Source organism: Colias philodice, chromosome 22 (genome assembly GCF_061535455.1).
Source record: "Colias philodice isolate Cphi_HAF_F1 chromosome 22, ilColPhil1 Martin Lab GWU primary, whole genome shotgun sequence".
Lineage (NCBI taxonomy): Eukaryota > Metazoa > Arthropoda > Insecta > Lepidoptera > Pieridae > Colias > Colias philodice.
In genome coordinates this window covers 6187566-6215210 of record NC_143107.1, presented here as the reverse complement: position 1 = coordinate 6215210, position 27645 = coordinate 6187566, and the positions used below count along the sequence as shown (strand labels likewise).

General features: G+C 32.4%; 3 protein-coding genes across 4 annotated transcripts; 1 reads left to right on the top strand and 2 right to left on the bottom strand.

Annotated features, from left to right (window-relative positions):
* Positions 1-6172: 6172 nt before the first annotated feature.
* On the bottom strand, positions 6173-11937 carry LOC149478485 (uncharacterized). Its single transcript, XM_089709423.1, has 7 exons — positions 11552-11937; positions 10579-10683; positions 10098-10246; positions 9362-9485; positions 8264-8514; positions 7456-7684; positions 6173-6928 (listed from the first exon to the last, which is right to left on the bottom strand). Exons 1-7 carry the CDS (start codon positions 11853-11855, stop codon positions 6723-6725), a joined length of 1368 nt encoding a protein of 455 aa, XP_089565549.1. The 5' UTR covers positions 11856-11937; the 3' UTR covers positions 6173-6722.
* A 956-nt stretch (positions 11938-12893) lies between these two features.
* LOC149478484 (WD repeat-containing protein 48 homolog) lies at positions 12894-25578 on the bottom strand. 2 transcript variants are annotated; one of them, XM_089709309.1, is made up of 5 exons: positions 23970-25578; positions 22935-23099; positions 21468-21632; positions 14872-15122; positions 12894-14359 (listed from the first exon to the last, which is right to left on the bottom strand). In XM_089709309.1, the coding sequence occupies exons 1-4, from the start codon at positions 25479-25481 to the stop codon at positions 15027-15029; spliced, it is 1938 nt and encodes a 645-aa protein (XP_089565435.1). In that variant the 5' UTR covers positions 25482-25578; the 3' UTR covers positions 12894-14359; positions 14872-15026. The 2 variants fall into 2 exon arrangements, with proteins under 2 accessions (XP_089565435.1, XP_089565436.1); XM_089709310.1 differs by lacking the exons at positions 12894-14359; positions 14872-15122 and having other exon boundaries at positions 21517-21644.
* A 282-nt stretch (positions 25579-25860) lies between these two features.
* On the top strand, positions 25861-27299 carry LOC149478483 (KRAB domain-containing protein 2-like). Its single transcript, XM_089709452.1, has one exon. The coding sequence runs from the start codon at positions 26123-26125 to the stop codon at positions 27272-27274; it is 1152 nt and encodes a 383-aa protein (XP_089565578.1). The 5' UTR covers positions 25861-26122; the 3' UTR covers positions 27275-27299.
* Positions 27300-27645: the final 346 nt, after the last annotated feature.

Below are 27645 nucleotides of genomic sequence, written 5' to 3'. Positions count from 1 at the left end.
TGTATTAGATATAAGCTTCTTGGAGTGGGACAATAACAGGGTTGTCCGTCGGTTGTATTGTGATAGTTGCCATGGCGTCGGCCGCTCTACCAACGTTACTTACTGTTTAGTTTAAGTTGCTTCTACGAGGTTTCGCCGTAACGATAGGTTTTTTCTAATGGGTATTTAGTGGATTCGATATATTTTTCAGCGGTCGTTTAGTGTGCATATGATAATATAGTCGTAACTAATATTTTTGCTACTCGCCGATTTGGTCATAGGTCTGTCCAATTTTATAGGAATGGCATCATGAATTTTTGATAAGAGAGGACCAACAGTTTGGTTATATTTTATTCGAATTGAGTTTTTGTAAATGGATAAATACAGGATTTATTTTGCCAGTTCCTCTTAAATGTAAGTGAGAATTTCTAAGATATTTTTATAGTTGTAAGCGTCGATGAATTAAGTTTGTTTTTTACGATTTAGCCGCTGTGTAACGGTCGGTGGCTGCTTGGGGGTTTCTGTTTAAAAAATTATGCAATTTTTTCTTGTACTTGCGTATTTTTTTTGCAGAATCGTATAATATGTCGTTGTTTGCACAAGTATTATAATCACATGAGTGCAGGATTGTATTGATTACCGTTTTCACTAGCAACACTGTGCCCGTTACGTTGTAAGCCTATCGAATATATGTATATGTTTTTTTATTGTGGTGCTATACTACGTTTCTCGACAAAAATGTATTTCTATTATTTAAGTTTAAGTGATATATGACAGTTGTTTAATTTAATGCAATACAAACAAAGTGTTTCGCAAAAGGTTTTTTTATTCTGTATAATATTAAGATTGTTACTGGTTTATGTTTCATATGGTGTGTATCGAATTTAAGGTAAGGGTGCACTGTGATGCAAATTTTCTATGTCAAGAAATTGTTAGAAGTAACATTGAAATTTAAGTATTTATTAACTCCTCTGAAACTGTTAAATTAAATCAGATGATTCAATTTTGACGTATTGATGAAGTCGAAATTGAGCATAAAGAAATAAATAGTGAGCATGACTTTTATACCGATTTTTTGTAACAAATTTTGTAAAAAATATTTATATTAATATTTTTTACAACAATAATTATTAATTTTTCCATAATAAATAGTTAAATTTCAATGACAAAGAAGTGAGGAAAAGAGTATAGAGTACACAAAATATTGTTCCTGTTAATCGCTTAATACCTACGTATTCGCTAATCTAATACTGAATAGTTGAAATTTTGTAACATTTGTTAAGAAACGACCCAGCATTTTTTTTTTGTTAGCCGTTAATTAGTAGAATCTGTTTATTGCACTTATCTATATCTAGTATTTCTTTTTTTTTCAAAGTAGGTGCAAATTTGCAAGATTTTGCAAAAACAAATCTTAACATTTATGTTTAGTATACTTTTCGAATAATTGTACCTATACTTTTATTCATTTCATAAGACCTTCATTCATTTAAGAACCCATGTCGTTATACATTTAATTTAAAATCTTACTTGTTTCTAACCTTTCTTACTCTCCTACTAAAAGCAAATTTAACATTTCTAATTTTCAAAATATTGTAATATTCGTATTAAGTACTACAAATACATTAAAAGTGCAATAAACATACAACTAATTAACGGCACAGCCACTGCCAGTTTCCAAACATTACGTATTATTTAATTAACTTTTCATTTATTATCTCTTATCGCTTCTCTAACGTTAGGTGTGAAGTCGCTAGTCTCAACGTTTGGATCTGTCCGTAAAATGTTTGAAATTTAGGTGTTTTAGAAGTAAATTGATACAAAATATACTGTCTGTGGTGAATATCGAATTTTATGAGCTTATAATAATTCCTCCGGGATTCGCGTATTTGTTGTTAGGGTTTGATAGCGCGCGTCTCGTGCGTATTTTGCAAAAATTGCAAGAAATTGTTAAAAATTGTAATAAATTGTAATAAATTGCAAAAAATTGTAAAAAAAATGCAATAAATTGCAAAAAATTGGAATGGATGAAGATTTTATCGCCCTCAATTTGTAAAGTATAACGGAATTTTTCATTAGAATGAATTTTGCCAAGAGTTATATACAAAAAATACGTTTACAATAATGGTCAACGAAAGATATGATTGTTAAGGCGCATATCAACTTGCCAATTTTTCAGCTCATTTTCATAAATAAAGTTAAAACTGTTGCCTTTTCGTTCGTTGATCTTTACTGTTTTTCTTATATCCTACAAAAAAAAAATATATATTATCTTCATCCAAATCGCTGTACCGTTGAGTCATTTTGTATTTTTGTAATACAAAAACGTTTGTATTTGCGATTGTTGTTGACTCAGCGGGAACGAGGCGTGCGCTATCGATGAATGGTGACTGCTATCGTGTACTTTGATTCTATTAAAAATGTATTAAAAATAGGTTTTTTTTTTTCAATTAAAAAAAAAGTAAAGTTTTCTACAGTTTTGGATTTTAGTTTAGATGGAAATATCGTGATTATTAGAATGTGATTTCAAAGATATTTTTGATCTTAAAAGCCACGAAATAATAAAAATGAATTCTCATTTCTGTATTTAATAATTTGATTAAATTAGAAAAAGCGTCTGTTTTCTTTTAAAAATTGTAAAAGCAGGCTCTTTTTTAACAAAACTCGGAGTACACGATACGCCGTCTTTGCACGATAAAAAAAAATTCTTCATACGTTTGGAAGATAGTATTTCGTAAGATGCCAAGTATCTGTCGCATGGACCAAGGTAATTGTCACTTCACTCGCTGGCAGTAAGCATTTTGAATGTGTAAACTTAGAATACATATATAAACTGACGTAAAAACGGTATAAATACGAAAAATTAGCAGTTAAAGCCGTTCCGCGTTATCATAAACATTCTAAACAAACATAGTAACGTACGCACGTACTTTGTAGTGAGACAAAGATAGAATATACATTTAAACCATTAGCCGAAAAGAGACAAATGACTAAACGCAACCCGGCTAATTGCCTGACTTCAGACGTGTTTTTACGCGAATGCCGCTTCTTACCTCAGTTTATATATGTATTCTTATTATAATAAATACATAATATAAATATTTTGACCTGTCTCTATATGTTAGATTCGTGTATACATTTGTAATTTTAGGTACGGCGTAGGCGAATGCAACAGACTGATATAGTGAAGGTATATAAGGGACTGTGTTCAGGATAGGCTCTGCTATTCGCAGTATTAGTGAGGGTAGTTCTCACTTTTTTTATTTGTGCTAAATATATTTATTTTCGCGATTTAGACTTGAAAAACAGTCAAAAAATTAAATTTTTCGTGTTAAAACAAGTCGAAAATTTAATAAATAGGGTCTGAATAGGTTATCAGTATTTGCTGTTATGCACAGCGCTGATTTTCAGTAACGTGGTCAGTGTTTTTATGTGCTTTTGTGTGTAGTTTTTGATATATTATATGTGTGTAGATTTGCCTATGAAGGGAATTTGATACTATTTTTAGATGAAATAGATTTTTTACCCGACTTTATAATCAGACTCGTATGATATTATTTATTATGAAAACAGTTCATAATTACCACACGTTAGAATTAGTTTGCTCTAGTTTTCACTAAAGATATTGCCGACCAAAGTTGGTGAAATACTCATTTTTGTACAATAAATGTGATTGATGCTATAAAATCCTAAATAGACATAAATTTTTAGTTTTAGTTTATTCGTAGTAAGTTTCCAAAATTCCTTATAAGGATATTAATTGCCTATAGTTTAAACACAACGATATAGTTACAATGCTTAGTTAATTCTCAAAATATCCCATATTATAAAAGTATCATAATTTTATAGTTAAATAAATCACTTGATATTTTTGTTAGTACGTCATAGATATTTAGCTCGCGTTACGTAGAAGTTTGAAATTTTATTTATTGTTATACTCCTGCCTGCCAATTTATTAGTATTTAGCGAATATTATTTATTTACTGGTTTTAGAGTTATGTGAATGGAGGGTAGTTGAAAAAATGCGAATTTGAAATACGTACTCGTTGTTTCTCGTAAACTGAAAGAAAAATATCTACATATTTTATTTATACACTCTTTGATTCTGTAAGAATATTGGAAGTTAAAATCGACTTTCAAAAGTACCCTCTATTCGTAATAACTCGAAAACTCCCATTAAGTATTTATAGACAAAAAAAACTATTCTAATAAAAAAACCCTGCACAAAAAACATATCTATACATAAAAATGAAGAGCACATTGATAATAGTATAAATGTGGAACTACCCTCACCCCGTAGTTACAATTAGGCGTATCGGTGTTAGTTATGACGTCACGAATAATTAGTGTTACGCCATGTTGTTGAAATGTGAGTTGATGTAACAGTCCTGCAGTAATAGGGTATTGTTTATCTCAATATTCAGTAGTTAATGCTAGTTGCAGTCATGGTTTTTCTTACTAATAATTTGTTACTGTTTTGGCACGATATTAATTACCTTCTGACAAAAATATATAATGATGAAATTTCGTGTGTTTTATTTTGACCCTTGCCTTGGTAAAACTTATTTCCTGGATTGTGAAATCATTAGCAAAAATCTCATGGAGATGTTTATCCTTCCATCCTTTCCATACGTCAAACTTTCTCTGTGCCCATGGTATTTGTTATAAGGTGAGTAAGGTACATAAAGATTAAAGGAAAGAATGCTTTCTTATTATTTTTACATTACCACATTAACATTATTTCTTAAATCCTGCAGAATCGATATCTAAACAGGAAAAAATCAATGCAACCTATATATATTTTGTTGGGTTCGACTCCCAAACATGTGATATTCCTAAAAAAATCCAAAAAAAATTCCTTGAAAGAAAATCTCAAACAAGTTTTAGAGACAAAGAAATAGTACCTATGTTAGAATGCAGTTTGAAGAATAACTAATTCAGATGAATAATTTTATTGAAGTCGGCAATGTATTAAAGTTTTCTATGCGCATTATCACTTTTGGAGTACTGTACATAATTTTGCTATTTATACATCTTAGTTATACATGTTGTACAAAATGAATTAAATTATCTTTATACAATAGAACTTGGTAGAGATTGTCTAATCTAAAAATGAACGCCCCTCCACTAAACTTAATTGTTTCAATGTGTGAGGACAAATAATTATTGAACCACTTTATATGTGTGCGCGCGTCGATTCTACTGCAAACTTTGACACTCGCGCACTGATTTGTCAACTAATCGGGCGATCAGTTCAGGTGCCTAGCATTATATGGCGGGGAGAGCGCGCTATGTACGGAATGACACGTCCGTTCTGTCGTGCATCGCGTCATTTATGCACTAGTTGGCCAACTGGTCCTGTCGTTCGGGCATGGACGGGACTGGAGGACTGAACGACCAATGAGGCAGACCAATTTGTGTGTATTGCGTCTATACACGTACTTTGAATGTGAGCGTAAACACAGTGGAGGGGCGTTCATTTTTAGATTAGACAATCTCTAACTTACTAGCCATGATTTGCCCCTTTCATTTATTTTTACTGATAGATTACACTTTAATTCTCACAAAAACATGAATATACATATACTTAATATGATAATATATAATTATGATTTGCAAATGCAACTTTACAAGACAAAGTTCTCTCAAGTTAGTTTTTTTTCTGATATTTTTATTTTCCATTAGCTTTTCGCACAGGTTGTATTTCACTTCATAGTATAGGTACCTACATAAAAAAGTCGCTTTCCGGCGTGTGTGCCTGTATGCATAGATCTAAAATTACTTAAAAGATTTTGAGGGCGTTTTTTAAATAGCACACACAAAACACGGTTTAGTAGACTAGTAGTCTAAATAGTTTCAAGAGGAAGGTTTTAGTAAGTAGGTACATCATATTTTATAAGATTTTTAGACAGAGCGGGCGATGTCGCAGGCGAAAAGGTAATGAAACTAAAACTTTCCAGAGAAGAATGCTACTATTGGGGAATAAAGAATGAAAATCAGTGCAGCAGTTTTTGACTATAGCAAAAAGACAGACAGACGCGGCGGAGGACTTTGCCTTGTGTTAAAAAATCATAATATTATAATGTGCTGAGTAAAATAGAATATGCAATGGTAAATTGGGATTGAAAATGAAACAAATGTTATAATTAATAATAATTTATTTTATCTAAACTATATTTACAATTTTTGCATCGGTACATCGAGTAAAAACATATTCACTAGTTCTAAGATTTTTAAATATAAAATTAAAAATTATGTAAAAGGTGGCAAATGTTAAAAATGACGCTTCGAAAGTGTTTCTAAAAGAAGTCTAATTGTTTGAGTATGGTATGTTTTAAATTTTAATGATTACAGATCAAATGTAATGTTATACAGCTTCATTACCATAAACTCATTTTCTTTTTGTTAAATCGATAGTTAAATGCATCTATTCATTCGCAAAAAAATGTTTTATTTTTTAAATTTAATTAGTTACACACGAAATGAATTCTCGAATTTCCCATTGGACACTTTTATAGTGTCGTTCACATACCCAACCGCAAATTTAGGGGAACAAGCAATAATTTAGCGCACTCAACCACACATAAATTTGTTTTCTACAACCTATTCTTTATAATTTAAAATGCTATTGTTGTGTGTTTGTGTGTGTTGGAATAAATGGTTTCTTTCTTTCTTAAAAAATTGCTGAACCTGTTTTGAAAATTCAATGAAATTATATTGCACATCTTTTCGGTTACTTTATTATTTCACGAAGCCAATTTCAGTTGTACCCTACCCAGCTTGCCATTGGGTACATCCACATTACTTAATGTTTCTGTCACAATGCCCGTAGCCACGGTCACGTTATTCTCTCGTATCGTGAACGGTTGACCCGTGGTCATGACCATGCCTTCTAGTAGTGTGAGGTATACCTCTGCGTGGTCACCGGGCATTAACATGTCCATTGTAGGCTCTGGAAATAAAATACAGGTTAGAAGAGTCTTAAGATGATATTATAAAGCTGCCGAGTTTGTTTGTTTGTTTGATTGGTTGAATGCACTAATCTAAGGAACTACGGGTCCAATTAGAAAAATTATTTTCGCATGGATAGCCCATTTATCGAGGAAGGGAAGGCTTTATATAATTACGCTAAATCCAGGAGGGAGCAATAGATAACAATAAAAATGTTAAGTAAATGAGAGCGGTATGGTTGTTAAAACTCTCGCATGGAATTATTTTGGGTACTGAATATTATCTATTTTTTGTGATCTCAACAACTATTCAAACTTTCAGATATTTATATATGTCATTGAACGATATTTAACGATAAAAAAAATGTTGTGTGGTTTTATGAAACCACGGTAAAAGTGAAACTTTCCGAACACTGCTTTATACCTACTCGGCAGCCGACCGTCACGCGACATGCGCTACACAGACCAAAAAGTTTGAGACGATGTAATAAAAGTTTCACTTTAATAAAAATTACAAGTAACATCTCACCCAAATCAATCCTGCAAGCGATATTCCAAGTACCACTAAACATTTGCTGTGAATATTTCGAGAAAATCGGTTTTTTCCTCCCACCCTCACTTCTCGACAAAAAATAAACTTTTGCTTTAAAATGATTGCTCATGGACACACTACCGGCTGCACATAATAGCATACCGGTTTCTACCGCTTTAAGTTTTAAACCACGTAATAATGCACCTATGTTGTCACCGGCTAATGCCTATAAAACAAACAAAAAAAAAAATTTTCTTATAGTAAAAAATGGATATTTAAGAAATGTATTTCATTAAATGACTAAACTATATTGTTTAAAAGGACGAACGAATATTCTTTTAATTCTACTGATTGAAATAATGTATTTTTTTATTATTTTACAGTTCGGGGAGGTTACAAGGTTATAGCAGTATCCAGTGTAATGTATACCTATATGTATATATTTTTATGTGTAATTTTCACATGATTACTTGTTGTAAAATCTTAATATGTATATATAAATCTCGTGTCACAATGTTAGTCCTCTATGGACTCCTAAACCACTTAACCGATTATAATAAAATTCGCACACCATGTGCAGTTCGATCCAACTTGAGAGATAGGATAGTTTAAACATGTAGGTACCATGGGCGAAGCCGGGGCGGACCGCTAGGCTATATATGAAAAGGTACTTTTTAAGATAAAAACTCCATATGTAAAAGCTATAAACACAAGTTACAATCTATATAAGCTTAATATGGGATCAGATTGTGCCGTGTGTGAAAATTGTACTGATATATTTATTTATTTATTTATATAAAATTACCTCAGGCACAGACTGCCTAAAAATTTGTAAATCCGACAGCGTAGTTTTGACATTCAATCCAAAACCCATTAATTCCGCATTATCATTTTTCTTCATAACACCTCTTTTTATAGTACCAACGACAACCGTGCCTCTACCAGGCACTGTGAACGCATTGTCTATGGGCATTAGAAATGGCGACTCTAGATCTCGCACTATGGTCGGAACATAGTTGTCTATGGTGTCTAATAGTTTCTTTATTGAGGGTACTCCTGAAATTTGAAAAAAAAAATACGTAAGTATACAATAATAATCAATTAACCTTTTGTCGGTTTAATAGATGTCTTTTCTAAATAAAACATTTCATCTTTATAGAATAGACCTAAGTTTGGGACCCTAATAAATCTATAGTAATATTATAAAGCTGAAGAGTTTGTTTGTTTGAACGCGCTATCTCAGGAATCACTGGTTCAATTTGAAAAATTCTTTCGGTGTTAGACAGCCCATTCATCGAGGAAGGCTATATATCATCACGCTAAAACCAACAGGAGTGGAGCCACCCGGGCTGATACTTCGAAGCGCAGCTAGTTAAATAATAATATGATAAACTTTATAGGAGCCTGGGTCAATAAGAAAGTATATATCCATACTTATATTATAGATGCGAAAGTAACTCTGTCTGTCTGTCTGTTACTCAATCACGCCTTAACTACTGAACCAATTTGCATGAAATTAGGTATAGAGATATTTTGATACCCGAGAAAGGACATAGGCCACTTTTTATTGCGAAATATGTACCACGGGCGAAGCCGGGGCGGACCGCTAGTAATATATAATGGTGGGTTTGTATTTATTTATATACTATGGAATATGAAAAACCTTACCAATTAGAGATACCAATTACCTGCAATTCTTATCTTACCAATTCTTAATTTAAGTTTTTAAAAGTATTCACACTTAGATTCAATATATTTACTGCATTGATCTAAGATTGGGACCCTTATAAATAAAATAATAAGAAAATGAACTATGTGAAGTTTTGAAATTGTTTCTTATATGGTGTACCATAAATAATTTTTCATTCATTGATTTTATACTATTGAATATAAAACATCTTACCAATTTCTGACCGATCCTCATTAAGTGCTTTTAATGCAGAGCCTTTAACTATGGGCACATTTGCTCCATCGTAACCAAAGTCGGATATCATGTCTCTCATTTCTAATTCAACTAAATCTAAAACCTGAAAATGAACATAAGTATGGAGTTAAATAAATGTTAATTTATATTTTATTCATTTTATTTTTATTTTAGTAGCCTAATGTAATTGAATTACGACGAATGAATTGAATTAGACCTTACTAATATTATAAAATATATGAGTTTATAAGAAGTGGATATTTATTATTTCTTTATATTTACTGCATACGGATAAATTGTAGTCTAAGTTAAACACTACTTTAATGCAACAACCCTCCAAGCAAAGTTGAAGACGAAAGCAAGTAACTAAATATCACAAACATATTATATTAGAAAATTCCCGAAGCATCCGTGTGTGAAATATGTCCTGAAATATTTATTTATTTATCTATCTGTCTATTAGTGGTAAACTCAAAATCTACTGCACCCGATTATCAATCCATTTTAACCAATGAAAAGCATGGTTTTCAAGTTAGGTTTTAACATAATTATGATTTTAAAGTCAATGCAACGCCGCAGACAGAAAGCTAGTATACTACATAAATTATCCAAGACACAGGCAACAGCCTAGTTTGGATCTCCTATAATACTGTAATGCACTGCTTTTTTGGTAAATAAAGATTTTATTTTATTTTTTTATAAATTAAAACCTTACCTCATCATCAACCAAGTCAACTTTATTTATATAAACTAATATATATTGTACTCCAACTTGTTTCGCTAATAATAAATGTTCTCTCGTTTGTGGCATGGGCCCATCATTTGCTGCTACAACTAAAATAGCTGCGTCCATTTGAGATGTTCCTGTAATAGTTTTTTAGTACTTAATTTATTGCATTTAAATATTTTATTTGTCAAATATATAATATATCTTTATGTATCCATGCATGGAGTTAAGTCAAAAATAAAAAATGGCTTGTTTCTTTTATGTTGGAATTGAGGCAAAGGTAAGCAGTATGTTTCCTTATTTCTAAAACTTATTAACTTAAATAAAAGAATTGTATTTGGAAAATTTACACAAATTTTGAATGTAAATTAATTTTGCAGTTTATCTTTAACAAATGTTGAAAACAAACAAGGAAGCATAGGAAATTTTCATTGAAATAAACATTAAAATAAATAAAAATGTTGTGTACCTGATATCATGTTACGAATATAATCAGCGTGCCCTGGACAGTCTGTGTGTGCATAGTGACGGAACTTTGTACTATAGCCCACATGAGCGGCATTTATTGTTATACCTGGAAATTTAACCATAATAAAATATCTACTACTAGCTTTCCACCCGCGGCTTCGCCCGCGTTTTCAAGGAAAAACCCGTTCCCGTAGGATTTCCGGGATAAAACCTATCCTATGTCCTTTCTCGGGTATCAAAATATCTCTATACCAAACATGCAAATTGGTTCAGTAGTTAAGGCGTGATTGAGTAACAGACAGACAGACAGAGTTACTTTCGCATTAATAATAATTTATAATGGATATATTACAGTATAATTCAATCTTCATGGCGGCTCAAAACATCGAACAATCTGATGAGCAGAAAACAATTTTAGATATCAGCGGGACGTTAAGGGACGGATACCTGCGCACACATGCATTTGCAGCTAACTTCTGAACCACCATTAAGTTTGAATCAAACTGTACTAAATAACTTTGATCATTAATATTCTTATATTAAGATTAGTTCTTATATAAACGTTCTATATTGGGTACGTTTTCCTCTTTTTTTTTGTATATTATCATGTCCAAAAAAAAATTTTTTTTTCCACTTTTTCATTGTTATAAATTATAATTAATGTAAAACTACTGTCACATTAATTGTCTTACCATGGTATTCCTTTTTATTGGCGTATTGTTTTGTTAAAGTTAATTATAAGCATTGTAATACAAATAGCTGTTAGGAATCTATGTATGTGAAAATAAAATAAAGTAAAACTTATATATGCGGACTAACTAAATCTATCATCTTAGAGTATGTACATTAAAGCCAGAAATCATAAATAAATACAATATAACAGTACTTAATTTTTTATTTATGTAGTGTGTGTGATTTACAGTACGCGAAAAAAGTTCATCTATCAATTAACAAGTAAACAGATGAGTTATTACCTCTAGCCTTTTCCTCTGGAGCTTTATCTATTTCGTCATAAGAGACATACTTAGCGCCGCCTTCTTTAGACAAAACTTTGGTAATAGCAGCAGTGAGTGTAGTCTTTCCATGATCCACATGACCTATAGTACCTACATTACAATGCTTCTTCTCAGTATCATCAGATTTCTTACTGGAATACGCTCGAATATCAAAATTTATAAAGTTTACAATAACACGATTGCTGGATATACTACTGTGCTTTACGGGTAATCTACGTGGAAAAGTACATAATAAGGAACGAATTATGTATCTACTATTCATTTTTCTATTTTATTTACAAATTATTTATCATTTCAACGCAATTTTTCAGGTTAGATTTCGGTTTCATAACATTCAGTAATGTCAAGTGATGTCAAGTGTCACTGTCACACAGCCAATAGCCATTGAAATTGACTTTTAAAGAACGTTCTGAAATATACTACACGTTCAAAAATCAGTGGCTATGTCAAAAATAAGATACAGAAAGTTATATTTGTGAATGTTTTCAACAAAATAATAACAACGCGTTTCGTATAAAATATTTTTTTTAAAACATACACATGGGATAACATGTATAATATGAAGACACCAAATAATGATAAAAATCCAAATCCATTCACATATTTATTTGCAAGTTGCAACTAGTTTAACGCTCGCGGCTTCGCCCGCTTTGTCTAAAACCTAATAAATTATATACTACAACATTCCTCTTGAATCACTCTATCTATTAAAAAAAACCACATCAAAATCCGTTGCGTAGTTTTAAAGATTTAAGCATACAAAGGGACATAAGGACATAGGGACAGAAAAAGCGACTTTATTTTGTACTATGTAGTGATAATCAATTTTGAAATTCACAAATATTGGAATAGTAAAAACGGATGTCGCTTTTAGACTGGCGTCACCCTACAGTTGCCACAATATACATTTTTAAATTTTAATCAAGAACATATTACCTCTCGTAAAATATTAAAGCTAAGTTACATGAGGCCAATCCCGCGCCATGAACAGAAATCTTATCACATCTAAAGCTGGACTTAAACGCCTGTATTCACATATTATATTACTACGTAGAACAATATGCCTTTTACCTTTTATGCCTACATAATAAATCTATTGACAAGAATATAATTTTACATTCAACATCTAAATTAATGTGGTTATTTGATATAGGAATTAAAAAGAAATTTTTAAGCATAGATTATGTTTTCAAGTGAGTTTCTTATAATAATATGCAGGTTCAATTTTTATAATACTAATTATTACTTACAAAATTTTTAGTGTTTCATCTTATAAGCAATATATTAAAAGTCAAACGATAAAAAGAATTATTTATTTATTTATTTTATTCTTAACAAATCAGTACCTATAAATACTTTACATGGAATTCCGAGCCAAGCAGTTTCTCACAAATATTATTGACATATTTTTAGCACTTATTTCCTAATAAGTATTGTTTACGTATACACATATTATTTTTAATGTATCTTAGTGAGGCAAGACAAATAACCTACATATTTTTAACCTGTTTACATGCACATTTCTCTTATATAAGACATTTAAGTTACATCAAGTCACATTAAGATGAAGGCATTTACTAATTTATTGTATGTGTGAATACCAAATAATTATTGAAACTTTGCATAGAAACATTTTAAGCGAATTTAATCATATCATAAAAATCGATGTTTATCGAAACTAATAGATATAAATAAAATAAACCTACGGAAAATAATGTTAAAATTTTTGTCAATTTGTCAAACAGATTTTTTTTTAATTGCAACAGAGCTAGAATTTTTCGACAAGGTCATCGGTCAAAAAGTTTTCATTAATATTTCTCAAATAATATTTTTAAAATACAGATTTAACTAATTAATTACCATAACATTTAGCGACATTACATTTTATATGAAAAATTACATTCATAAAGGGGACACTTTCTGGCTTAATTTAAAAATTACTCTGAAGTATTTATTCCTACAACTAATTTTCAATTAGGTAGTACCTATTTTTTTTTATCAGTCATTGTTTGGAATATTTTTGTCAGAACTTCAGAATCAAATGTTTTCTATTTCTATGTGATATTATATTACGTTTTGTATCAATATAATTCTATTGTATGTATTAAGTAATTTTATTTATATATTTCAGAATTAATATACAGACATTTAAAATGTAATTGGCCGTAATATTAATATCGTAGTTAATGTTAAATTTACATTATTGAACATTAATTATTTTCACTGTGAAATTAAAACCTGCTTTTGAATCAGTTTTAAAAAAATTGGTACTGCTGTAATGCCATAGACGTTTCGTAAAAGAAGGATCTTTTTTTGGATCGAAATTATAGTACCTACTATTGTAATATTAATAATTATATGCTAAGTGTATACAACATACATGTAAAATTGTCTGACAATTTGTATGAATATTTTTTTAAGCGTTAAATTATAAAATTTGTTTGATTGCGTCCCAATTTCACGGTAAATATAATTAACATTCAAAGGAACAGTCATAAGTACAGAAATTAGTGATGTACTTTAATCGATATCACATGTCGATAGTTTTAATGCGATCCAACTAAGAATTGGAACGTCAATTACGGGTGTGAAAAATTATTTGAAAAAAAAAATAATACTAAGAATATCTTTTTACACATAGTTAAATAACGATTATACATATTTTGCCTGCAGCATGACCATCCTCCTTTTTTCGATGGAGGAATTCTACCTTCCTTCCTCCACATTGCCTGACTCTTACATCAATTTAAAAGTTGTTCCTCTATACTCTGTCCATTATATTATTTGCTTTTTGACAGCTTCACGCCTATGAAGGATTATATTGTCTATGTTGAAATGTCATACAAATAATTATTGTACTTCATGGACAGGCTCCGCCCACTTAGTGATGTCTACACAGAATTATTCAATGATGGGTCGATAGATTATAATAATGGATAGAAATACTCTGTAAAATATATCCGATACAGAAAAACTCTTTTATCATGATATATAATTTAAACATAAAGACAACCAAATTGTAAGATAGAAACCAATAAATAATAAAATATTAGTTTAGTTTAGTTTTAACATAAAATGCATAGATATGTGGTCTTATTATTGCATATCCCATTAGTACGTTTACGTTGTAATTATTATTTACGTACCTGGTTCGATTAATAATAATATTTTGTATTTATAATTGAAATGGTATGACAATCGATAAACTTTTGTACATCACTTCTGGTATCACCCGTCAAGCTGTCAAAAAGCAATTCTTATAGTGGACAGACTATAACCTACTTTATTCTTTCGTTTAAATCAACACCTATGACGTCACAACATGGCGCTCAACCGATCCTATTCTCATTTGGATCGCATATAATACGCACTACTCAAATAACCTGTAAATAGAGCAGCACGTTTTAAAGTGTCCTTTAATGAAAAACTGCGATCATTGTTTTATTATTCGGTAGTGCAGTGTGAACTCAACATTCGATTTCCATATGAAGTGCCTTACTGTACGTAGATCCATGTTGGGGTCAAGGACCTGAAAAAAGAAACATTTTTTTAAATCTATACTAATACTAGCGGTCCGCCCCGGCTTCGCCCGTGGTACATGTTTACGTTTTCTCTACATAAGAACCATCCTCGTACTTCAAGGAATATAATAAAAAAAGAATTATCGAAATCGGTTCAGCCGTTCTCGAGTTATGCGCTTACCAACACATTTTGCGATTCATTTTTATATATAAGAAGATTATAAAGCTGGCTGTACTTAAATAATACTGTATTTTCAATGCAAGATAGTAAACATAAATTATTACTTAAAGTAGTGTAACAAAGTGTTACCTTTTAATAATTTACTAGCTGCGTCCCGCGATTTCACCCGCGTCGTTTACCTCCTGTTGGTCTTAGCGTGATGATAATATATTCTTTCTCGATAAATGAGCAATCTAACACCGAAAGAAATTTTTAAATCGGACCAGTAATTCCCGAGATTAGCGCGTTCAAACAAACAAACTCTTCAGCTTCATAACATTAGTATAGATTTAAAACCTACAATTAATGTAATTTGTGTTATACTGTTATTAAATACATATTATATAAATCTTGCGTACTTATTTTACTTTTCTAACTTTACTTCAAATATATGTCAGTTGCGCGCGAGCGACGGCATAAGACGCACGTCAGTTGCCCAGTTTCGTATTTCGTGAGCGTTAGCGGCGTTTTATTTTAATTCTACCCTCATGTCAATTTTTATTTTGACTTTGGATTATGGCTAGTTTCAATCGATCTATGAGTGTTGGCTCTGAAAAATCAGAAGGGATGAATGAAGAGAAACAGAAAGAAAAGGAAGTGATAATTGATATGCCCATGGGTCCAGAAAAAAGACACAGGTCAGATAGCGAGGAAGAGATTATAAATGATGATGAGGGATTTATAGCCGTTAAAAGAAAGCCCAAAAGATTATTGCGCAGTTCGTCCGATCAAAATGATGAAACAACAAATATGAAAACAAGAGATGATGAAGCTATTGAAGGTGTTCGGGTCCGTTTATCCTCTATGGAATTGTTACCTAAACAATTTGGTTTGGCAAAGCTCTTAAGCGTGGAAAATATTGGAAATATAATATCAATTAAGTATAGAAGTCCGTATAAAGTAATAATTACATTCAAAAACAAGGAAGATGCGAGCAAACTGTTGAAGTGCAAGAGATTTAATGAGAATAATTATCGGTGTCAAAATATGGATGAAGTGAATATTTCTTATGGTATTGTGAGAGATATAGATTTAGATATTGAAGAGAAGGAAATTCTTCAAGAGTCCGCATGTGAATATGAGATTGTCTCAATCAGAAGGTTAAAGCGCTTGACAAGCGACGGCCAGTGGGTAGACAGTACCGTGGTCCGTCTTGGTTTTAAAAGTTCGTCCTTACCCTCGTACGTACATGTTTACGGGTGTCCGTTTAAGGTTGAACGTTACATCTTTCCTGTCACACAATGTGCAGGTTGTTGGAAATTTGGTCATGCAAAAAAGTTTTGTCCAAGTAGAAAGATCATTTGTCCAAAATGTGGCCAAAGGCACGAAAATTGTGAAACTAAAAGGTTTTGGTGCATAAATTGCAAAGGGGAACATATGGCTCTGGACAAAAATTGTCCAGTTTTTATTAAGGAAAAGCGAATTAAAAGAATTATGAGTGAAAATAACTGCACCTACAGCAAGGGCTTATCTCTTTACCTTGAAAGCAATATTCAATCTAGGCTCGACAACAACAACGACTCATCAACTTATATAGATTCACGAGAAAATAATGATGCTAAGGTTGGCACCCCTTCTTATAGAGACATAGTCATCCAGGGTAAGAACAGGACTACAAGTGAAGTAATGGAAGATGAAGATTTAGAAAACAACATAGATAATGAAATGACCTCAGAAATTAGTGGCATGACATCATTTCGGAAAAAAAGAAACAAATCAAAAGGAAAAATATTTACAGAAGACATAATAGAAAGGGACGAAGTACTCGAGTGTAACGATGGAAGAGAACCGGTATCAGAAGGTAAAGGAAAGAGAAAAGAGAGAACATTCACAGCATTTTTGAATAAGATAAAGCAAATAATACTGTCCAGAAAGGATTTTAATGAAAAAATTTATCTGTGCATACGGTTGGTTGTCGACGAGCTTACTTCTTTCTTGTGTGATATATTTAAGGAAGGGAATTTATTACAATTATTTTTTAACAACATAAGTAATGGCTAATAGTTATAGTTTTAAGTTAAACGTTCTTCAGTGGAATGCTCAGAGCCTGGAACCAAAATTGTTAAATTTTGAAGCGCTTCTTAACAGAGAGAAAACTCATATAGCAGTTATAAGTGAGACGTGGCTTAATTCGGAATCAGTTTTAAATCTATCAGGTTATAGTATTTTCCGAGAAGATAGGTCGGATGGTTATGGAGGCGTTGCAATCATTTGCCACAAGTCGCTGAAAGCTTCAAGATCTTCTATTCAACTGCGTAATGCTGGCATTGAGATTGTAGGTATCAACATATTAAATTGTAAGTATTTGCAGCATGTTATTTCCATATACTGTCCATCATCTGTGCGAACGTCCCAAGTAGATTGGGATGATGTCTTTTCTCTTTTCTCTAGGAAAACTTTGATACTAGGAGATTTTAATGGTCACCATAGTAACTGGTCAAATAGGATCGATCCTCGGGGTAGCCAACTTTTTGATAGCTCTCTTGAGTTTGGCTTCATTTCACTTAACAATGGTGACCCTACAAGAGTGAAGCTTGTTAATGGTAGTATCCAGGAAACTTCACCAGATATATCCTTCTGTTCTACTGATATTGCGGTAAATGCCGAATGGAATGTGACCAATGAGAACCTTGGAAGCGATCACTTAATTGTTAGGATTTGTGCTAAATATCAGGAAAGCCTAAAATTTATAGCGAAAAGAAATTTAAAACTGGCTGATTGGACAGAATACTCAAACATAGCAGATAGGTTATTCTCACAAATTAGCAGAAATTTTAACCACGTTCAAGATATGTATGACCATTTTTTAAATATAATTAACGATATAGCAGACAAAAGTACTCCTTACAAAAAAAAGTGTATCAATTCTAACCGTATATTCGTACCTAAAGTATATTGGAATCAAGAACTCTCTAAGGTAATAGCTGAACGACGTCTTGCGCTTAAATGCTTTAGAAGGAATCCCACTCCACAGAATCTGTCAAAACTTAACTTAAAAATAGCAGAGGGTCAACGGTTAATAAGGCAAGCTAAATCTCAAAGCTTTCGTAGTTTCTGTAGTAGTATAGACGAAAATACAAGTCTCTCAGACATGTGGCGTAAAATGAGGTGGATTAAAGGTTTTAGTCAAGCGAAATCTTATGCCTCCGACAAAGCCAAAGAAGAATTATTGTCCACTTTAACACCTGACTTCGTATCTGAACCTCCACCTACTTTTGGTACATCTAGCACCAAACTTGATGACCATTTTGCTATGCATGAGATGGTAAACTGCTTAAAAAAGCAAGATACTTCTCCTGGTTTGGATGGTATTTATTATAGTATGATATATAATCTTCCAGAAAGCGGTAAACGTTTCTTACTAAATCTTTATAATTTAATTTATACCTATGGCTGTGTTCCTGCTCAATGGAGAAATATAAATATATTGCCCATTCCAAAAAATAGTTCCAACGGACATTCAAAACTTCGTCCGATTGCCCTTATGTCATGTTTGTGTAAGACCTTTCATTTAATGTTATGTAGACGACTCGAATGGTATGTCGAACATCACAACATATTATCTCGTAATACAGTCGGATTTAGGAGAGGTCAATCTAGCTTGGATTGTCTAGTCCGCCTTGTCTCAAGCATTCAAATAGGCTTTACCTACAATACTCCAACACTTGCATGTTTCTTAGACATTGAAGGTGCTTATAACAATGTACTGGTTTCTAGAGTAATTAGTATTTTGGATGAACTAAAGGTGGGCATAAGGTTATGCACATATTTATGGGAGTTTTTGCGGTTAAGACACCTTCAAATCCAGTGTGATGATGAGGATAAATTTTTGATACGGTCGACAAATAAAGGTATTCCTCAAGGTGACCCTTTATCGCCTTTATTATTTAATATTGTAACTACTAGTGTTTGTAAGCATATCAATCAAGTATTTATATGTCAATACGCTGATGATTTCGTAATTTTTGAAAAGCAAAGGAAACTTGAAGTTAGTGTTTTAAACATGCAAGAAGCACTTAATAGTTTTGTTAGATTGGTGGAACAACTGGGTTTGGAATTATCTGGTACAAAGTCTAGGTACTGTGTGTTTAGTAGAGCCCGTAGAATGCAACAGGTCCAAATTTATATTAATAATTCTTTATTAAGCCCCGTTGATTGTTTTAAATACTTAGGTTTTTGGTTAGACAGATCTCTTAGGTGGGGAAAACACATAAATGAGTGTTGTGCAAAAGCTTTGAAGTTTTTGAATTGTTTCAAAGTATTAGCTGGGTCCAATTGAGGTCTACATCCCATTCACCTACGTAGGATTTATTTTGCGATTATAAGAAGCCGTTTAGATTATGGCAGCTACATATACGATAATGCAGCCAATTGTCACCTATCTAAGATTGATAGACTGCAAAACCAGGCACTGAGAATTATTGGTGGCTTTTTAAAGACCACTCCTATTCATGTTATGGAATGCGAGCTGAGCATTCCACCGATGAGTGTAAGAAGATTGTATTTAGCTTATAAGTTCTGTTTAAAAACACACTCTTGGAATAGCAATATTAATAATGCACTATTAAGTGAACTGTATAATCTATGTGATAGAAGCTATTGGAATCATAAAAAGAAACCATTGCTTGCAACCTGCTATAAGGATACTCGTGAAGACCCGGTCTCAACATCTGATTTACTCCATACGTTTACTCTAGACACATGGGTGTCCAATATTAATTTACAAAATAACATTTTTACTAACTTAGATTGTATAAATGGTCCAAAGTCTCAATATCTTGATCAACAGATAAAACTAGATATTTTGAATGAACTCCACAATAAATTCATCGGTTACAATTGTATTTATTCTGATGGATCTAAAACTGTAAATGGCCTTGGTTTTGCTTTTTGGGACCCCAATAGAAAATACTCCTATAAATATAAAATTAACAATAGTTACATTTCCATAATGTCAGCGGAATTACTTGCAGTGTCTAAGGCTTTAATCTATGCCGCTGATATAAATGCCCAAAGAATAGTTATTCTCACAGACAGTCAAAGTGCCCTTCATCATCTTAAACGTTGTGTGTCCGGTAAGAGAGGTTTCCCGATAGCATACAAAATAATAGAACAAATTAATAATTTTAATAACTCCAATGTTACTTTGGCACTGCAATGGATTCCTTCCCATATCGGTCTGAGTGGTAACGAAGAGGTTGACAGGCTAGCAAAAACGGCTATTTTAGATGGAGAAGAAATCGATTACTTACCAAATTATTCGGAAGTTCTAACAAAATTCAAATTTAAGTGTTTAAATAGGTTCAAAGAGTATTTTAATGAAAGGTCAAGACTAAAGGGCATTTGGTACAAGAGCATACAATGTGAGCCTCTTCACATACCATGGTTTTATAGCAATAAGTTTAATAGATGCGAAACTGTAACCGCTTTTCGACTTCGTTCCGGACACGTACCGTGCGGAAGTTTTGCTTATCTCCTGAAAAAAGCTGACTCGCCCAACTGCGAATTTTGTCATAAATATGACGATATCCAACACTTCCTCATGGAGTGTGTCCGGAATGATGTCAAAAGAAAAGACTTATTGACAAATTTTAAAATAAATGTTTTGAATGTCGGTGCATATCATAGCATCCTAGCTGCACCACACTCTGATGCAGCTAGAATGCTATTCAAATTTAAATTTAAAATATAGTTAAGATAGTTTATGAAGTGTTTAATATTTGTATATAAGGTACGATGGGATTGGCATCGTCCTTTAGGACTAAAATCCCTTAATAAAAAAGATTAAAAAAAAAAAAAAAAAATATATGTATATTAATTATTTTATTATTTTCTTTAATTTAATTTAAATGAATTAAAATATTATTTTTATGTTAAGACTTGAATACGAATTTAAATATTAACCACATTCTTAATTCATTCTTATTAACCACAACCTCTGTTATAAATACATAATATTATATTGTTAATCGTTTTTTGGTCCCGCAGGACAGGCTTCGCCTAGTGCGGGAACCAATGAATTTTATAATTATATTAATATCAAATTATTAATTAATATTGTGAAATACATTATAATATTGTAATAACCTTGTCTTGTTAAATAAAGGAAATATTTATTCTTGTTATTTATTACCTGATCACAACACAGCAATTCCACCTTCTCTTCAGGCGCATCATTATTACTGTCCTCGCTTTTAGCAGCACTCGCACCATTCACATCACCACTACCTATGATCTTTTCGACCACGTGTTCCGCTACCTTACGGCATTGTATGAAATCATTGGCCACGAGACGATCCTGCAATCAGTTCTGTATGCTTATATGTCATATTGTTGAATGGACGAACAAGAAAATAATATAAAATAAAACATAATCCATACTAATATTATCAATGCGAAAGTAACTCTGTCTGTCTGTCTGTTACTCAATCACGCCTTAACTACTGAACCAATTTGCATGAAATTTGGTATAGAGATATTTTGATACCAGAGAAAGGACATAGGATAGGTTTTATCCCGGAAATCCTACGGGAACGGGTTTTTCTTTGAAAACGCGGGCGAAGCCGCGGGCGGAAAGCTAGTTTAAAATAAATCAATGGTGAACTTATTGAAATAAATATGTGAATTATGAATTGAATGATTAGATTTGGAAATATTCATAATAGGCCATCCACACGTCTGCCAAACAACGTGACAAACAACGAACACATAGGGACAGCACTATACGAAGAAAAGAGATGTATTTATTTCCTACTCGCTTCTCTGTATAGCGCCGTCCGCGTCCCTATGTGTTCGTTGTTTGTCACGTTGTTCGGCAGTCATGTGGATTAGACTAACAGAATTTAAATGCAAAAGCATCTGTGAATGTCAGTCAGTCAGTGGCCAGATAACTTCTCTTTTCTATCCTACTATATTATACTACTAGCGGTCCGCCCCGGCTTCGCCCGTGGTACATGTTTACGTTTTCTCTACATAAGAACCATCCTAGTACTTCAAGGAATATAATAAAAAAAGAATTATCGAAATCGGTTCAGCCGTTCTCGAGTTATGCGCTTACCAACACATTTTGCGATTCATTTTTATATATAAGAAGATTATAAAAGCGAAAGTTTGTAAGCATGGATGTATGGATGTTTGTTACTCTTTCACGTAAAAACTACTGAACCGATTACAATGAAATATAGCACACATATAGAAGGTAACTTGGATTAACACATAGGGTAGGTTTTATCCCGGAAATCCCACGGGAACGGGAACTATGCGGGTTTTCCTTTGAAAACGCGGGCGAAGCCGCGGGCGGAAATCTAGTTAAAATATAAATGCATAAGCTAGTTTGCTAGGTGACACAGGAACATAAGTAAGTAAGTAAGTAAATCTTTCTTTCTAAATGCTTACAACGGAATCGATTTTGATTGAATTTGTTATACACCTTAGGAAAGGAACCCAAAGTATTGAAAGTGAAAAAGAAATGCTATAGGTTAGAATAAGTTAGATTATAACTTGAAATAAAAAAACGAAACAATAGACCTGAAAAAAATCAAGGCAAATAATAAGTTTGCAATAGCAAATTAAACACTATATTATAAATAAATATCACCACCTTTTTCTGCCTATCCTGTTTGCTTTGACAGCTAGAGTGTGGAAGCAAATAAAAGGGTAATTTATTCAACTTTGGAGCTGCCATTTCGACGGCAACGTCGACGACCCATGATGGTACTGTTTCTACTAAAATATTGCCTTCTGTCTCACCCCCTGCGTCACCAACCTGTAAAGTAACATAAAATACATAAATAAATGAAGTAATAAATAAATAAAGATTACAGGACAATTTTTCACATACGGCACGATCTGATCCCGTACTAAGCTTAAAAAAATGAATAAAATACTTTATGTGGTAAATTTGTATTGTTTTGGCATAAAAATATAAATAATAAATATAAATGAGCAGTGGTGGTTCAGTGGTGAGACCTTGGACTTCAAATCAATAAGTCCAGGATTCGAAACCAGGCCAGCACCCAGGAAATAAATAGATATTTCAATTTATGGGCTGGGGCTGATTATGAAGTTGAAGGAAATAAAAATCTGTTTTTCATTTGTTTACTGGTTTTGTTTTAATTATCCAGTATGGTTATAGTTTTGTTAATTGTGATAACATAATTCTATTTTAACTACTAAAAATATAAAAAATTGTTTCAAAATTAAAATTATAGTTAGAAATATCTCAAAGTTAAAAAATACAAGAATATTATGTACATGATAACCTATTCTAAGAAAACAGTTTATCAAGGTTCAAATCAAGATGTGTGTTACTTTTTATCAGATCTCTAAAGATTTTCCTGTACAAAACACTTGTGATTACGTTTTTCTATTCATATTCAAATGAATCATATGATTGCAATTTGTTTGCAATTTGCAAAAGGTTTTAAAATATATTGAACATTTTGTTGTATTCAGTATTCACTCAAAATATCAAGAAGAGAAGAATTAAATTTAAAAACTAAATATGTAAATTAGGAAAAAAGAACAAAGGAGCCATTGTACAAAACATGAACAATGTTATTACTTAATAGTTAACTAAGACGAAAAGATTTTAAAATTTAAATCTTAGTAATAGGATTCTAGCGAATAAACTTACCTGCAATCTATACAACGTTCTTCCACCAACCTCACTAAATATAAGAGGTGTATGTAAGGGTACTGAAAAGAAATTATTGCCAGAAACCTTTTGCCCAGCTTCATTTACTCTATTGGGATGATTCCAGTATTCTAACAACGCTTGCAACAATAACGCACCAAAGTTAACCTTTTGATCATTCTCTGTTGTCAAACCAGCTTCTTTCGCACTCACCCACGCGCTAAAACAATCAGTTTCATCCTGCCCCAAATGTATCGTTAACATTCCCGTTTTTAGATCAACGTTAAACCAATTCGGTACGTAAACCATTTTGAAATGCTTTTTTAACTCTTCGTCGTAATCTATTTCGCCGAGGTCTTCGACTTTACTCGCTTTCAACACGTCGTATAGTACGACGTTGTTTGCGGTGTCTTTAGTAAGAATATGCCGTTTGTCGTTTAATACTGTGTAGTGTTTTATTGCTCGACCACCTGGTATGTGATGGATTGGCTGTGTTTGATACACATTACTCGTGTTGTAATTGTTTTGGCTATACTCTGTGCTTAAGGCAGTCAGCTGTGGCAATTTCCAGCAACGTATATCAGAATCGGACGTAGAAACCCAAACTCCTTGTTGGTCAGCTGTGAAACATAATTTAAGTATTGGTGCAGTCTCTTCGCATACAATCATGAAATTGTCAGGGTTTCGTAGTTCCGTAATAATAATAAGGCGATCTCTGCCGCCAGAAATGATATGACTAAATGTTTCTGTGGCTAATAGCGCCCAGACTGCCTCAGAGTGCACCCTAATTGTAGAAACGCATCGCTGTTGTGATAATGACCACAATTTTATAGTTCCGTCAGAGCTACCTGAAACACATTGTGTACCATCCCTGCTAACAACTAACGCTTTAACATTATCGGCGTGGCCTTTTAATTTCATTAAACGGGAGCAATTTCGTGGATCCCAGACCCTTAGAACTTTTTCAGTAGAACCACTAACGAGAATCGTCCCCGGAGGGTTCATAGCCAGGCTATAAATCGATTCCTTGTTACCGACGAGACTAGACGTAGTTACAGTGTTATTGCTAGCTGTAAGAGCAGTGAGTGTATTTACATCCCACAAAAATATTGCTCGATCTAAACCAGCGCTGGCGACCTGTTCTTTATCTTTTGCATACGCTAAAGTTCGTACGTAGTCTTTGTGAGTCCTTAAAGTGGACATGCAGAATCCTTTCGGGGCGTTCCATACTTTCACAGTCGTGTCAGAGGACGCACTAATAAGATTTTTTCCACCGCAGCATAGTACTATATCATTTACCCAATCAGTGTGATGTTCCATACTTTGGATGTATCTGTCTTGCGTTCCACTACCTGTATGCCATACCCTAATAATTCCATCTCGACCGGCAGAATAAAGTCTTCCCTGAATCGGATCGAGTTGTAATGAACTCACACCGTTTTTGTGCCTCCTCTCCTCCTCGTCCCGGATAACGAATGACACCTGAGTTTTTTTACGCATTATCGAGCCCATTTTCCGACATTTTAAACTTTAATTCAATTAAATTTTGCAAATTTATAGCAAAACTAGAACACTACCGATTGTCGATTGTCGAATCAATCTGTCGACTGTCATGTCATTTTTAATTTGTTTCAATGTTTGACGTTTGAATCGACTACTTTGCCATATAAAAATCATATTAAATGAGTTCACCTAATAAATAAATACATAAAAGTATAAAAATATTTGTTGCAGCATATTATATAGCATAAACATATTACAGCATATTATTATGAATTTATATTTGTATTTTGTATATTTTTTTAGGGGGACAACTGAATAATTTAGGCGTTTTAAGGGGTTTTGGAGTTTTGACACAAACTTAGGGATAAATATTTTTGAGAGTTGGTAACACTGACTTCAAGTTTCATTTCGATTTTTTTCAAAACAAATAACAATTAATATACTTAGCTTTTTTAATTATTAATTTTGTGTGCAGAAATACCTGCTGTAGGGCTTTGTGCGTATATAAATTATATCCGGGAAGAAATTTTGGCAAGATAATACTTTACCTGCACGGACGAGGAGTGAATCTACATAGAAAAATCATTTTTTCGCGAGTTTACTATTCATATAATAGATTTTCAGTACAAGTAATTAATCATCAATAAAAAATGTCTCTCATTAAACAAGCAAAATTGGCTGGAATTAGGAACAAACGCAGCGATCCATTCAAATACCACTTGGTAAAAAAGAGGTTCATTGCCAGTATATTATATGGGCCTGAAGTAGAGAGGCCACTCACGAACAAACAAATGAAAAAATTAATATCAGATATAAAAGATGACGAAGATATATCGGATAAATATGAAGTTATACATCAAGGCGATGTAGACCGGCTTATAGTGAAAAGGCAAACCCCAAAAGAGCATATTGCTGAGGTCCTGACATTCTCTGAATTATTTGATGTTATAGCTGAAGTGCATTTAGCCTTGGGCCATCAGAAGATACATACTGTATTTGATATATTAAAACGAAGGTATTATATAATAATGGAATGGGTGCAGTTATTTACAAGTGTATGCAATGTTTGTTTGATTCTAAAATACTGTTTGAATACAAAAAATCTGTCAAGATTAAATCATCATGTTGTCCAACTCAATATTATCTCAAAATCTGGTACAGGAAGAGATTTAAGAGGCATTATATATATGGACTATTTGACAAATTATGTTCTGTTACGGAAAATTAAAAATAAAAAGTTTATTGCATATGAGCTATTCAGAATATTTATGGATTTTGGTATACCAGATTGTATAGAGGTCAATGATATACAATTCTTTCAGAGTAACATTGACACACTTAGAGAATTAATACCACATTGTGCATTGAACGTTGAGCAGAAGAAACTAAAAAAGTTAACGCCTTTAGAGAAAATAGTTAATGATTCAGTGGAAAATTGGCTAGCTAATACCCAATCCAGTAATTTCACGTTTAAACTAGTTGAACTGCAATGGAAATTGAATCTAAAGACGAAACCTGTTTGTGTTAGGAGTAAAATCATTACTAATAATTCAAAAGAAACCGCATATTTTGCGTTATTTAATCGTAATGTTCATATGAAATTAAAGACACCGTTATACATAGAAACAGATAGTAAAATAAGTGAGGTTTTAACTTGTATGTTTTGTAAAAAACCACTGCATAAAACATATAAATGCTTTTATTGTCATGGGGTGTTTCATTTCTTTTGCTGTAAGCGAAGATTGTGCACAAAGATTGATAAAACTGTTGTTGTTATTTGTAATCAGTGTGATAATGAATAAGAAATAAATCATAATTTAGAATTTTCATATTGTTTCTTTTTCTTTGATTTTAAAACCTGAATGTTTGTTTCATAAAAATATATTCATCTATTATTTAGTACTAGCTTTCCGCCCGCGGCTTCGCCCGCGTTTTCAGAGAAAAACCCTTTCCCGTAGGATTTCCGGGATAAAACCTATCCTATATCCTTTCTCGGGTATCAAATTATCTCTATACCAAATTTCATGCAAATTGGTTCAGTAGTTAAGGCGTGATTGAGTAACAGACAGACAGACAGAGTTACTTTCGCATTTATAATATTAGTATGGATTATAATATCATCTGTGTCTATACTCACAAAAAACAGCTAAAGATCATCAATATACCTATCAGG

Excerpts from the sequence above, each read along its gene's own strand:
- LOC149478485 (XM_089709423.1), bottom strand. The coding sequence starts at position 11,855 with ATGAATAGTAGATACATAATTCGTTCCTTATTATGTACTTTTCCACGT. Across the intron at positions 8,515-9,361 it reads TGAGGATCGGTCAGAAATTG|GAGTACCCTCAATAAAGAAA; the intron begins GTAAGATGTTTT and ends TTCAAATTTCAG. Across the intron at positions 7,685-8,263 it reads TTAGGCAGTCTGTGCCTGAG|GCATTAGCCGGTGACAACAT; the intron begins GTAATTTTATAT and ends TTTGTTTTATAG.
- LOC149478484 (XM_089709309.1), bottom strand. The coding sequence starts at position 25,481 with ATGGGCTCGATAATGCGTAAAAAAACTCAGGTGTCATTCGTTATCCGG. Across the intron at positions 21,633-22,934 it reads AACAGGATAGGCAGAAAAAG|GATCGTCTCGTGGCCAATGA; the intron begins GTGGTGATATTT and ends AACTGATTGCAG. Across the intron at positions 15,123-21,467 it reads AATTGCTGTGTTGTGATCAG|GTCCTTGACCCCAACATGGA; the intron begins GTAATAAATAAC and ends TTCTTTTTTCAG.
- LOC149478483 (XM_089709452.1), top strand. The coding sequence starts at position 26,123 with ATGTCTCTCATTAAACAAGCAAAATTGGCTGGAATTAGGAACAAACGC.